Raw genomic sequence first — 13,557 nt, 5'->3', positions numbered from 1 at the left:
CAGTTCCCGAACAATATCCCGCAGCTTCACACAGCCACAAGAGTAGGACAACAATCCACAGGCCACAATCAACAGCCTGGTCAACTCTATGCGAAAGGAGATGTGTCGCGCTGCATGATGCAAATGGTCATCACACCAGATCCTGACTGGTTTTCTGATCCACACCCCTACATTTCTTTAAGGTATCTGTATTCCTAGTCATTACGAAATCCATAGATTAGGACCTAATTCGTTAATTTAAATTGGCTGATTTCCTTGTATGAACTGTAACTCAGTAAAATCTTTAAAATTGTTGCGTTTATATTTTTGTCCAGTGTATGTGTTGTCTAATGTCAATTACAAGCAGGGCAATGCATAGTAACTAGGCCGACTCCCACATGACAGTGTTAATGTGGTTGGTGAGATCCCATCTACACAGCACCACAGAGCTAATTATCTCCTGGATGACATCTCTATCCCACATTAAGTTAATTAGTGTGTGTGTGTACACTCCTGTGGAGGTCTAATGATGTCTGTAGAGGGAGTTGTGGTTTCTGTTCAAACTCCACTAATTACCTCCGTTTTCATGTGTCACATCGTTCCCATGGGGTGGACACGCGTGCGCACACGCACCGACAAACACACTGCAACTATTAACAGGCCACTCCTCTCCTGGAGTTAAACAAATTATTGCCGGTGATGCGGTAATGTGGTAGTAGCACAGTCCCGGTGGGCATGTAGTCCGGTGGTGCGTGTCGCTACCTTGGCAGCCTTGAGTAGGACCTCCCTCTCCTGCTCGTCCTTCCTCTGTTTCTCCATCCTGTCCAGCTGCTCAAAGAAGCGGAGCTGGGCCCTGACGTCTGTCGACGGCTCATACCACTCCTCATCCTGCATAGAGAGGGAAAGGACAGGAGAAAGGGAGAGTGAAAAAATACAATAAAAAGGGACACGTAGGATGCTATTGTTCATGTACTGTTCATGATGTTGTTCATGTACTGTTCATGATGCTGTTCATGTACTGTTCATGTACAGTCTGTTGCCTCAGTTTGTATGATGGCAATTTGCATATACTCCAGTTTGTTATGAAGAGTGATCAGATGAATTGCAAAGTCCCTCTTTGCCATGCAAATGAGCTGAATCCCCAAAAAACATTTCCATTGCCCAGCTGACATCATGTCAGTGATTCTGTCGTTAACACAGGTGTGAGTGTTGACGAGGACAAGGCTGGAGATCACTCTGTCAATGCTGATTGAGTTCGAATAACAGACTGGAAGCTTCAAAAGGAGGGTGGTGCTTGGAATCATTGTTCTTCCTCTGTCAACCATGGTTACCTGCAAGGAAACACGTACCATCATCATTGCTTTGCACAAAAAGGGCTTCACAGGCAAGGATATTGTTGTCAGTAAGATTGCACCTAAATCAATCATTTATCGGATCATCAAGAACTTCAAGGAGAGCGGTTCAATTGTTGTGAAGAAGGCTTCAGGGCGCCCAAGAAAGTCCAGCAAACGCCAGGACCGTCTCCTAAAGTTGATTCAGCTGCGGGATCAGAGCACCACCAGTACAGAGCTTGCTCAGAAATGGCAGCAGGCAAGTGTGAGTGCATCTGCACGCACAGTGAGGCAAAGACTTTTGGAGGATGGCCTGGTGTCAAGAAGGGCAGCAAAGAAGCCACTTCTCTCCAGGAAAAACATCAGGGACAGACTGATATTCTGCAAAAGGTACAGGAATTGGACTGCTGAGGACTGTGGTAAAGTCATTTTCTCTGATGAATCCCCTTTCCGATTGTTTGTGGCATCCGGAAAAAAGCTTGTCCAGAGAAGACAAGGTGAGCGCTATCATCAGTCCTGTGTCATGCCAACAGTAAAGCATCCTGAGACCATTCATGTGTGGGGTTGCTTCTCAGCCAAGGGAGTGGGCTCACTCACAATTTTACCTAAAAACACAGCCATGAATAAAGAATGGTACCAATACATCCTCAGAGAGCAACTTCTCCCAACCATCCAGGAACAGTTTGGTGACAAACAATGCGTTTTCTAGCATGATGGAGCACCTTGCCATAAGGCAAAAGTGATAACTAAGTGGCTCGGGGAACAAAACATCGATATTTTGGGTCCATGGCCAGGAAACTCCCCAGACCTTAATCCTATTCAGAACTTGTGGTCAATCCTCAAGAGGCGGGTAGACAAACAAAAACCCACAAATTCTGACAAACTCCAAGCATTGATTATGTAAGAATGGGCTGCCATCAGTCAGGATGTGGCCCAGAAGTTCATTGACAGCATGCCAGGTCGGATTGCAGAGGTCTTGAAAAAGAAGGGTCAACACTGCAAATATTGACTCTGCCTCAACTTCATGTAAGTGTCAATAAAAGCCTTTGACACTTATGAAATGCTTGTAATTATACTTCATTATTCCATAGTTAACATCCGACAAAAGTATCTAAAGACACTGAAGCAGCAAACTTTGTGGAAATTAATATTTGTGTCATTCAAAACATTTGTCCACGACTGTACTGTTCTTGATGTTGTTGATGTAGTTTGTGTACTGTTCATGTAGTTTGTGTACCGTTCATGTAGTTTGTGTACTGTTCATGCTGTTGTTCATGTAGTTTGCGTACTGTTCATGTTGTTGTTTGTGTACTGTTCATGATGTTGTTTATGTAGTTTGTGTACTGTTCATGAAGTTGTTCATTTGGTTTGTCCCCTGTTCATGTACTGTTCATGTAGTTTGTGTACTGTTCATGTACTGTTCATGTAGTTTGTGTACTGTTCATGCTGTTGTTGATGTAGTTTGTATACTGTTCATGTACTGTTCATGTAGTTTGTGTATTGTTCATGCTGTTGTTGATGTAGTTTGTATACTGTTCATGATGTTGGTCATGTGTTATTTTTGTGTTATTCATGTACTGTTGCGCTTGTACTGTTCACCTGCTTCTGTTCATGATAACCTCGACTCTTCCTGTTCTTACCTTGCCCCCGTCAGTGCGGTGCTGGGCGATAGTTGACACTTTCTCTAGCACGGATCTCAGCCTGGCCTGGGTGGCATGGGAGATGTAGTTCACTGCCTCAGCTGGGACCTCTGTCACCCCAAACCTCTTGGCTTTAGCAGAAGAAAAAGAGCGAAAGGCATTAGCAGCCAATCAGTGCCGTTATCTGTGGTAGGATGGCAAGGTGCGGTCAGTCATTTATTGACGATCGACAGACATCAGGGCCCAGCTCCACTTCTTTCAAAGGCATATTTCTGACACTAGTCATTTCCCTTCATATCCAATATATAAGTAAGTGAACAAGTGCACACTTCGGGGTTTTATAGCTGGTTCAGGAGAAAGGACAGGTTATTGCACATACCGGTCTCCATGATGCGTCTGTGCAGCAGGCCTGGCGGGAGGAAGGCCTCGTCCCTACAGGAGCGGATCTTGGTGCCCACCAGCTCAGAGTTGGTGGCCATGATGCGGGCGTTCTCCTCGTTCAGGTTCACCCCCGCCATGGACGCCACGTCGTTGATGTCATCATCATCCCTAAAGAGATGCAGTATACACAGATCAGTGGGGCGCTCCAGAAAGCAAGTTCATTAAGTTGGCCAGCTAACAGCTTTGTTAATCAGTCAGTTAGGTCTTGATTTTCTGGTTCATAAAAAGAAAGCTACACATGAATGTACATTTGGTGGTTGCCTAGACAATTACACCATGTGGATTTCATGTCAATTTCTCAAAAGAACATGAAGTAATTTGCACACAGATCAAGGACAGGAGTTGGTGTTTAAGTGTGTTTCTCAACCCCACCATTGTGTCAAAACGTGTGAAATGCTGCCATCCTGTGGTGGATCTGTTTCTGTGCATCATGGAAAACTATCACAGTAAAACGAAGCCAAACAGTGCCAGGAGCCTCAAACACTGTAGGTTTACATGGGGTCAGATACCCAAAGTAGCTAGCTTTCCATCCAAAGGGTAAGAGATTTTTTACGTGAATATTTTAAAATCTGCATAAAAACTATGCACATTTTCCCACAAGAGATGTTTCCATCAAATTGACTTGTTGCAGATAAAAGGCTGTGAGTGATGACATTTACACATAGAAATACCTTCTGTGGTTTAATTCCCCATGTACCAAATACAAGTTAAGTGTTTCTATCACATTTTCAAATCCCACAAAAAATGTTGCGTTATATAGCGAGTGTGCCCACTCTGGTATTGCCAACAGGCCTAGTGGCTAGTTGGGTCAGAAACCTAAAGGTCGTTGGTTCGAATCCCCGAGCTGACATGGTAAAAATCGGTCATTCTGCCCGAGCAAGCAAGTTAACCCACTGTTCCCCAAGGGCACCAAAGACATGGATGTCAATTAAGCCAGCCCCCCCCCCCCCCCCCCCCCCCGCAATTCTCTGATTCAAAGGGGTTGGGTTAAATGCGGAAGAGACATTTCAGTTGAATGCGTTCAGTTGTCCCTTTCCAGATACAGTGCGGGTATAGCCGACATACATGAGATAGATTATTTGTATTTGTCAAATGGAAGCCAAGCATGGATGATAATGTAACCTGTATAAGACCCTGGATATTTATTGGAAAGGAGCATCAAGCTCACCTTGCACTTTCACCACCCTGTGAAGTTCATTCTAACTTATTTAATCTGTAGCCTAATGAACTTCATGCTTTCCCAACGAGTCGTAGTGGGAGGGCCACACAACAAGTCATCTCGCGTGACTCCAAGTTTACTTCGATATGACGGTTAATAGATCAATATTTGTGCATAAAAGCATTTCCACCGACATTTCTCGTATAAAACATTTTACAGACACAAAAAGATCCCACCTTGTCTAGCGTATTTTGTATTGTCGACATTTGTCAAATTTGTTGTTAAACGTCGTTTCCGTCAGGCCTGTCACTAAACGTTTTTATTTACTTTACCTGCATAAAAAGGTTGGATGGAAACCTGGTTACAGAGAGTATAGTTTTCCCCTGACAACCCGGATATTCTGTACCTGAACGTCCCGCCTCCAGGCTCATTCAGCTTCTTCTGATTGGCAGAGGCCTGGGCACCAATGCCCACAGGAGATCTGCCTGCAATAATAGTGAGTCCTCTTGCAACTGTGCCTGACAAAGAAACAAAACATATCATTACAAAGCTGTTCAATAGCATGGTGAGAAAATGGGCCTCGGTGCATTGCTCTTAACAAGGGGTTTTCAAATCCGGTCCTGGGGCCTCCCCTGCTGGTCCATTTCTGTTATAGCTCAACACTTTTAACACCCGAGACACTTAATAATCATCCAGGCCTTGAATAATTAAACGATGTGGGTAAAACAAGTGTCCACTGGGGATAACCTCTTCCCTTCAACAATAGCATAGGTCGAGAGCGCCGCGATCGCCTATTGAGGTTGTCCGTTGTCTGCATGGAGAGAGAGGGCGCTGTGCGGTGCCAAGTACCTTGTGGCCGGATGGTCTGAGGGATGACCATCGGCATGCGAGTCTGGACCCCCTGAACCCCTGGTCTTCTCACACCCTGGAAGAGAGGAGCCATTAGAACATGAACAGTATCCCTGCACATTGGACATTTGGTACTGGCACTGTCCCTGTATATAGCTTGCTCCCTTATTTATTGTGTTTTTTTTAAATTATTTGTATTATTAGTTATACTACTTTGATATTGAATACTGCACTGTTGGGTAGAGCTAGCAAGTTAAGCATTTCACTGTACTTGTGCATGTGACACATAAAACCTTGAACAGAAAACGGAACTCACAATAGTTTGAGCCAAGTGGTGCATAACAGACAGAACACAACCAACTGAATAGAACAGACCACAACACTGAATGGTTGTGTGTATTATAGAGAGACAACCTAGAACGGCCTCAAAATAAATTCTGCCTGGCCTACTATGGAAAGAAGAACCCTTAAAAACGTCAGCGCATCTTTCCAGTCTCCAGTGTCTAACTTCCGGAGGGTCGTACCAGAGAAGTGGTGGGTGTCCTGACAATGCCTGTGGCGGGGCTGACGGTGGTGGGGAGCCGGGCCCTGATAGCGCTGGTGGTAGTAGTGGAGGCAGCGGCCAGGGCAGAAGCGTTGGTGGAGGCCAACAGAGTCTGCTGGTTGTTGAGCAGGGACAGCCGCAGGGCAGGAAGGCTTTTCTGAACGGAAGGAAACAAATACGGGTTACGTGGTAATGTCGTCAACAATTTACTATGTTAGGGTAACAATTTACTATGTCAGGGAAACAATTTACTATGTCAGGGAAACAATTTACTATGTCAGGGAAACAATTTACTATGTTAGGGTAACAATTTACTATGTTAGGGTAACAATTTACGCAAATTTGCTCTTATACCTGGGTAGTGACACTAATTACACTAGTAACATTGTAGTAACATGTTACATGGTACTTTAGTAATTGCATAGCAATGAGCTCAGAAAAAGGTCAGGCTGACGGTTAAGGGTAACAAACAAACCTTGAGGAAGGGGATGAGGTACGGCTGGGGAGAGGACTTCAGCTCAGCCTGCAGACGTGTGGTGAACTCCTCAGGCTCGATTTTAGCATCCTGATCAAAGAAAGAAGACATTAAGTGTGAAAATCAGACAAAAAAAAAAGAAATAAATAAAATAAAAGGAAATGTCATAATTTCCACGCTCCATAATTCCACGCTGACAATTGAACCAGATAACAAAATGTGAAAAGTCATCACTCCTTATAATAACTGTCACATATAAGCCACTCGTTGATCATTTATACGGCGCGAGTTAACGACAAACGCCACAAGGACGTCATCTACTCATCATATTCTTAACCTAGTGTTCTATAGGAGTCTTGACTCACCAGAAGATCCTGCACCAGGCCCTTGACGTTCTTGGATGTGTCTGGAGATGGGGAGTTGTGGGACGCCAGCTTGATCAGGGTGGACAGGAAGTTCTTGCACTTCTTCACATTTTCTTGCATTTCCTGCAAGAGAAGAGAATGGGTCATTGAGTAGGATTAGACTTTCCATGAAAATGATTGATAAGTCTTGCACAAACTTTCATTCTCATGTCACCACCACTTTTGGTATTAGAAAACATTATTAAATCAACTCAAAACATTATTTTAAAGGGGCATTTAAAATAGCAAAACACTTTACAGTAAACAACACCACCCCCCTCCAAGTGGGAAACTGACCAATAAAAAAAAATGTCAATCAACTCACCACATGGTAAACCACACACTGTTTGGGTCTAGCAAAGTGTCAGTAAAGTAACACAATTGACAAACCTGGGAGACTGGTGCAGTTACCATTGTAGGGGTTGTGGAGGCACTGGCTGCTGCTGCAGTGTTAAGGGTTATAGAGGGCCGTACAGCACCAGGCTTGGCCAGGGCTTGACCCCCTGTGATCACTGTCTGGGCTTTCTGAGGGGTGGTCATCTTCACCGACACAGACGCACCTGCAGGAGCCACGGTTATCGCCTTCTGGAGAGAATGGCAACAGGCATATATATGACTAGAACTTTATACAGTCGTGGAAACAACGGTTAACACGACGCACATAGTTCAGCTGAGAGTAAACAACCATTTACCACAACATAACACAGTGCCTACGGGAAGTATTCAGACGCCTTCACCTTTTCCACATTTTGTTACGTTACAGCCTTATTCTAAACTTGATTACATCTTTTTTTCAAAATCTACACACAATACCCCATAATGACAACGCAAGAACAGGTTTTTAGAAATGTTTACTAATTTATAAAAAATAATAAACTGAAATATCACATTTACATAAGTATTCAGATCCTTTACTCAGTACTTTGTTGAAGCACCTTTGGCAGCGACAACAGCCTTGAGTCTTCTTGGGTACGACGCTACAAGCTTGGCATACCTGTATTTGGGGAATTTCTCCCATTCTTCTCTGCAGACTAGAGATCGACCGATTAATCGGCATGGTCGATTAATTAGGGCCGATTTCAAGTTTTCATAAAACCAGTTGTTTTTTGGTGTTTTTTTTACACCTTTATTTAACTAGACAAGTCAGTTAAGAACGCATTCTTATTTTCAATTACGGCCTAGGAACGGTGGGTAAACTGCCTCGTTCAGGGGCAGGACGACAGATTTTTACCTTGTCAGCTCGGGGGATTCAATCTTGCAACCTTACAGTTAACTAGTCTAATGCTCAAACCACCTGACTCTCAATGCACTCCACGAGGAGCCTGCCTGTTGCGCGAATGCAGTAAGCCAAGGTAAGTTGCTAGCTAGCATTAAACTTACCTTATAAAAAACAATCAATCAATCATATTTACTAGTTAACTACACATGGTTGATGATATTACTAGTTTATCTAGCGTGTCCTGCGTTGCATATAATCGATGCGGTGCTTATCGTTGCTCCAATGTGTACCTGACCATGAACATCAATGCCTTTCTTAAAATCAATACACAGAAGTATATATTTTTAAACCTGCATATTTAGCTTAAGGAATCCAGGTTAGCAGGCAATATTAACCAGGTGAAATTGTGTCACTTCTCTTGCGTTCATTGCACGCAGAGTCAGGGTATATGCAACAGTTTAAGCTGCCTAATTTGCCAGAATTTTACTTAATTATGTCATAACATTGAAGGTTGTGCAATGTAACAGGAATATTTAGACAAATGGATGCCACCCCTTAGATAAAATACGGAACGGTTCCGTATTTCACTGAAAGAATAAACGTCTTGTTCTCGAGATGATAGTTTCCGGATTCGATCATATTAACGACCTAAGGCTCGTATTTCTGTGTGTTATTATGTTATAACTAAGTCTATGATTTGATAGAGCAGTCTGACTGATCGGTGGTAGGCAGCAGCAGGCACGTAAGCATTCATTCAAACAGCACTTTTTGTGCGTTTCGCCAGCAGCTGTTCGTTGTGCGTCAAGCATTGCGCTGTTTATGACTTCAAGCCTATCAACTCCCGAGATTAGGCTGGTGTAACCGATGTGAAATGGCTAGCTAGTTAGCGGGTTGCGCGCTAATAGCGTTTCAAACATCACTCGCTCTGAGACTTGGAGTGGTTGTTCCCCTTGCTCTGCATGGGTAACGCTGCTTCGGGGGTGGCTGTTGTCGTTGTGTTCCTGGTTCGAGCGAGGAGAGGGATGGAAGCTATACTGTTACACTGGCAATACCAAAGTGCCTATAAGAACATCCAATAGTCAAAGGTTAATGAAATAGTTCTATAATTCCTATAATAACTACAACCTAAAACTTCTTACCTGGGAATATTGAAGACTCATGTTAAAAGGAACCACCAGCTTTCATATGTTCTCATGTTCTGAGCAAGGAATTTAAACGTTAGCTTTTTTACATGGCACATATTGCACTTTTACTTTCTTCTCCAACACGGTTTTTGCATTATTAAAACCAAATTGAACATGTTTCCTTATTTATTTGAGGCTAAATTGATTTTATTGATGTATCATATTAAGTTAAAATAAGTGTTCATTCAGTATTGTTGCAATTGTCATTACTACAAATAAATGTTTTAAAAATCGGCCGATTAATCGGTATCTGCTTTTTTTTTGGTCCTCCAATAATCGGTATCGGCGTTGAAAAATCATAATCGATCGACCTCTACTGCAGACCCTCTCAAGCGCTGTCAGGTTGGATCGGGAGTGTCGCTGCACAGCTATTTTCAGGTCTCTTCAGAGATGTTTGATCAGGTTCAAGTCCGGGCTCTGGCTGGGCCACTCAAGGACAGTCAGAGACTTGTCCCGAAGCTACTCCTCCTTTGTCTTGGCTGTGTGCTTAGGGTCGTTGTCCTGTTGGAAGGTAAAACCTTCACCCAAGTCTGAGGTCCTGAGCAGGTTTTCATCAAGGATCTCTCTGTACATTGCTCTGTTCATCTTTGCTTCATTCATCTTTGCTTCAATCCTGACTAATTTCCCAGTCCCAACTGCTGAAAAACACCCCCCACAGCATGATGCTGCCACCACCATGCTTCCCTGTAGGGATGGTGCCAATCTTGGTTTCATCAGAGAATCATGTTTCTCATGGTCTGATAGTCTTTAGGTGCCTTTTGACAAACTCCCAAGCGGGCTGTCATGTGCCTTTTACTGAGGAGTGGCTTCTGTCTGGCCGCTCTACCATAAAGGCCTGATTGGTGGAGTGCTGCAGAGATGGTTGTCCTTCTGGAAGGTTGTCCCATCTCCACAGAGGAACTATAGAGCTCTGTCAGAGTGACCATCGGGTTCTTGGTCACCTCCCTGACCAAGGCCCTTCTCCCTCGATTGATCAGTGTGTCTGGGAGGCCAGCTCTTGGAAGAGTATTGGTGGTTCCAAACTTCTTCCATTTAAGAATGATGAAGGCCACTGTGATCATGGGGACCTTCAATGCTGCAGACATTTTTTGGTCCCATTCCCCAGATCTGCGCCTCGACACAATCCTGTCTCGGAGCTCTACGGACAATTCATTCGACCTCATGGCTTGGTTTTTGCTCTGACATGCACTGTCAACTATGGGACCTTATATAGTCAGGTGGGTGCCTTTTCAAATCATGTCCAATCAATTGAATTTAACACAGGTGGACTCCAATCAAGTTGTAGAAACAGCTCAAGGATGATCAATGGAAACAGGATGCACCTGACCTCAATTTCAAGTCTCACAGCAAAAAGTCTGAATATTTACATAAATAAGGTATTTCTGTTTTTTATTTTAATAAATGTGCAAAAATGTCTAAAAACCTATTTTTGCTTTGTCATTATGGGGTATTGTGTGTAGATTGCTGAGAAAATGTTAGATTAAGGCTGTAACGTATCAAAATGTAGAAAATGTTCAAGAGGTCTGATTACTTTCCGAAGGCACTGTAAATCAAACTAAAACCACAACAAAAATAAAAACAGGGCTGGAATATGTGAAATGTATTTAATACAAATTCATTTTAAATCTACTGAGAGGCTCTAGAAGCTAACTATAATTAGGTGTGTGTTTTTTCTGACAGAGGGCTGCATGGAGACAGTAAGTACACACCTGTATAGCAGAGCTGGTGGGAGAGGGGGACTGCAACATTCTGGCCTGGACAGGGGAGGCCAGACGAACAGCCTGGGTTGTACAAGAAGCCTGCAGAGAACAGGGGGAGCAAGGGGTCAGAGGTGCACTGGACATTAGTACCGGTATACATGGTCAACTTATGACTTACTTGAAAGTGAAACCCACACTGGCACAACTTGAGAGGGAAATTAAAAGGGTGAAGAGGAAGAAAAAGCAGGACATCCCTACAACGTAAGGGCAGACCTTCGGTTATGCCCAGTGGCAGAGTATACCGCTCACGATTGGGACTCTACAGCCACAGCAGATAACCATGATCGGACCCGAACGAGAATCTATGTTCTCCGTGAGACTGATGTTAACCATGACCATGACCATGAGCAGTCATATACTACATCATCCCCAATAATATTCCTGACATGGGCAGCATCGATCTTATGCAAAATCCACATGATCTAGCAGTGCCATTCTTTTTTTTGTCAGGAGGACTAGGTCTATACTTGGGCCACTAAAGAGGATTGGACACTACATGGCAGACAGACGTCGTTCAGATCGACAAACACGTTTGATTTGACATAATACAGTTCAGTCCCCCTCTAGATAACTTCAGCCTGATTCCCCCATCCATACCTGGCTGGGAGTACTGACTCTGATGGTGGTCCCAGCGGTAGGTGTAGCAGGCCGGGGGCAGATGTTAGAGACAGCAGCCTGGCCTTGTTGGGTCTTAGCCTGAGCCTGGGCTAGAACCTGCTGAGGAACCATTACCAGCTGGCCTGTGTCTGTACGCACCAGCACCATACCTGGGGGAGAAACAGTCGGGTCACACATCTTTCTCTATTTGCCATTTTCAATGGTTTACTGTTTTTTTTTGGGGGGGGGGGGGCCTAGGCATTGGGTTAATAAATGCATTAATGAATAGCACAGACTAGGTTATTGACTATATGAATGTTTAATTGATTGACTAATGGGTCAACACATTGAAAGGTGCACATTTCTGTTCAGAATGGAGCTTGGGGAGCCAGAACCTAGGTTTTAGAATCAGGATAACGTCAGTAGGGTTCCTTACCGGGAGGTATGGTAAATCCAGGGGGTAACTGAATGGTGGTCTGCTGTGGTGGTCTGACGACCATCTGTGGTGCCACAGTCCTCGTGGGACTCGCTACCAGCCCAGGTCTCTGCTGCTGCACGGAGGTGGCCATCACAGGAGCACCGGGGGGCCTCACGATGGTCACCGTGGGCTGACCAACTCCGTTAACCGTTGGTTTCACACCGGCTGCCTGGCTTATGGGTGAGTTCACAACAACAGGAGAGGGAGACCCTCCGAGAATGATTGATTGGCCAGCAGAGACTGGCTGGTTGGGTGCCACCATTGTAGTGTTAATAAGAGTGTTATTGCGGTTCATGACCTGAGAGGTGGTGGCCCCCGGAGAACCTGCACCCTGTGTGACCACTGCAGAAACCTTAGGGTCTATTACTCCATTCTGTGAGGCACTGGCCATGGGGTTGGGATGCCTTTGCAATGCAACAGTGGGAGTAACAAATGCCACAGCAGATTGAGATACAGGATAGTTTGGTAGAGAAGGAGGCTGTGAAGCCATAGACACAATGATATTTGAGTTGCCCGCACTGGCAGTACTTATAACAGTGTTGCCGCCTAACCCGATTTGGGGAGCAGCAGCTGGCGAGTTGACCAACTTCACAGCTCCGGGGCTACCGTTAAAACTCTGTAATCCAGGTGAAGGAGTCCTGATAGCCGTTGTTGTTGTGAGGTTTGAGTTCGGAGCAGTCACCGCCGATGTTTCAGCTGGACCCAAAACAGTCCCTCTGTTGTAGCTAGTCGTCTGAGCAGGCAAAGTTACCGATCCTGGTGGTGCGGGGGAAATGATGCGAGATGCGGCTCCATGTGTTTGTAAATTGGTACCAGCGTTTATAATGCCCCCAGTAGTGATGGAAGAGGTAGAAGCGGTGATACTCTTATTCGAAATCGCCTGATTCGCGCAGGGTTCCGCGTTTAACACCGCTTTTGGGTGTCCTTGTTGTGGCGGCTCCAGAGACCCCACTTGATCACGCACTTTCCCTGAGAACTGGCTGACAGTACCCGTAGATCCTTCTCGCTTGATATCGGAAAATGTGGCGGGCGAAGTCTTTTGGCTGACAAGTTGCGATTCCAAAGAGCCAACTAAGTCACTTACTGCTTTTTCGTCTACCTCATTGAAGAGCATGTCCTCCAGTGGGTCGGAGGCTCCCGCCATCTTTGATGATAGACCGTTGTGCAAATCGTATTGTAGAATGTACGCATGCGCGTGGGCTTCGAATGTAGAAATATAATTTCAAGAAAGGACCACTGTTCTACTATAATGCAGATTTGCGCTGATTGTACCTCAAAGTTTCTTATTCCACAAGATACCCTACAGTAGTGCTTCAAGACAAGTATAATAAAGAAGAAAACAAATAGGCCTACTAATGTATAAATCAAAGCTATATACTGCTTATATTTAGTAAACCCATAAGCTATATACATACTGCTGCTATTTATTAATAAACCCATTCCAGACGTGTTAGAGTGTGGAAGTTTGTTTTGCAGGCCCCGGTTCCCCGTTTGAGT

General features: G+C 44.5%; 1 protein-coding gene across 3 annotated transcripts in view; it reads right to left on the bottom strand.

Annotated features, from left to right (window-relative positions):
- Positions 1-13,241, bottom strand: part of LOC139408055 (transcription initiation factor TFIID subunit 4-like) — a 32,115-nt gene extending 18,874 nt beyond the window's left edge. Inside the window, exons 1-12 of one of the 3 annotated variants that reach the window (XR_011634144.1) lie at positions 12,019-13,225; positions 11,583-11,752; positions 10,935-11,024; positions 7,213-7,407; positions 6,784-6,906; positions 6,419-6,508; positions 5,924-6,100; positions 5,400-5,475; positions 4,957-5,068; positions 3,330-3,499; positions 2,951-3,081; positions 742-1,310 (exon numbers count right to left, since the gene is read on the bottom strand). Coding sequence is in view for 2 of the 3 variants with exons in the window: in XM_071151879.1 (XP_071007980.1) it covers positions 742-867; positions 2,951-3,081; positions 3,330-3,499; positions 4,957-5,068; positions 5,400-5,475; positions 5,924-6,100; positions 6,419-6,508; positions 6,784-6,906; positions 7,213-7,407; positions 10,935-11,024; positions 11,583-11,752; positions 12,019-13,204 (2,646 nt within the window). In the remaining variant the exon portion in view is untranslated. Of the gene's footprint in view, positions 1-741; positions 1,311-2,950; positions 3,082-3,329; positions 3,500-4,956; positions 5,069-5,399; positions 5,476-5,923; positions 6,101-6,418; positions 6,509-6,783; positions 6,907-7,212; positions 7,408-10,934; positions 11,025-11,582; positions 11,753-12,018 lie in introns of all 3 variants that reach the window. The other 2 variants (XM_071151879.1, XM_071151883.1) reach the window with 2 other exon arrangements.
- Between the last annotated feature and the right edge of the window lie 316 nt (positions 13,242-13,557).

Source organism: Oncorhynchus clarkii, chromosome 1, assembly GCF_045791955.1.
Source record: "Oncorhynchus clarkii lewisi isolate Uvic-CL-2024 chromosome 1, UVic_Ocla_1.0, whole genome shotgun sequence".
In the NCBI taxonomy this organism is placed as follows: Eukaryota; Metazoa; Chordata; class Actinopteri; order Salmoniformes; family Salmonidae; genus Oncorhynchus; species Oncorhynchus clarkii.
Note: the sequence above shows the minus strand (reverse complement) of the source record. Positions and strands in the feature narration are given on the sequence as shown.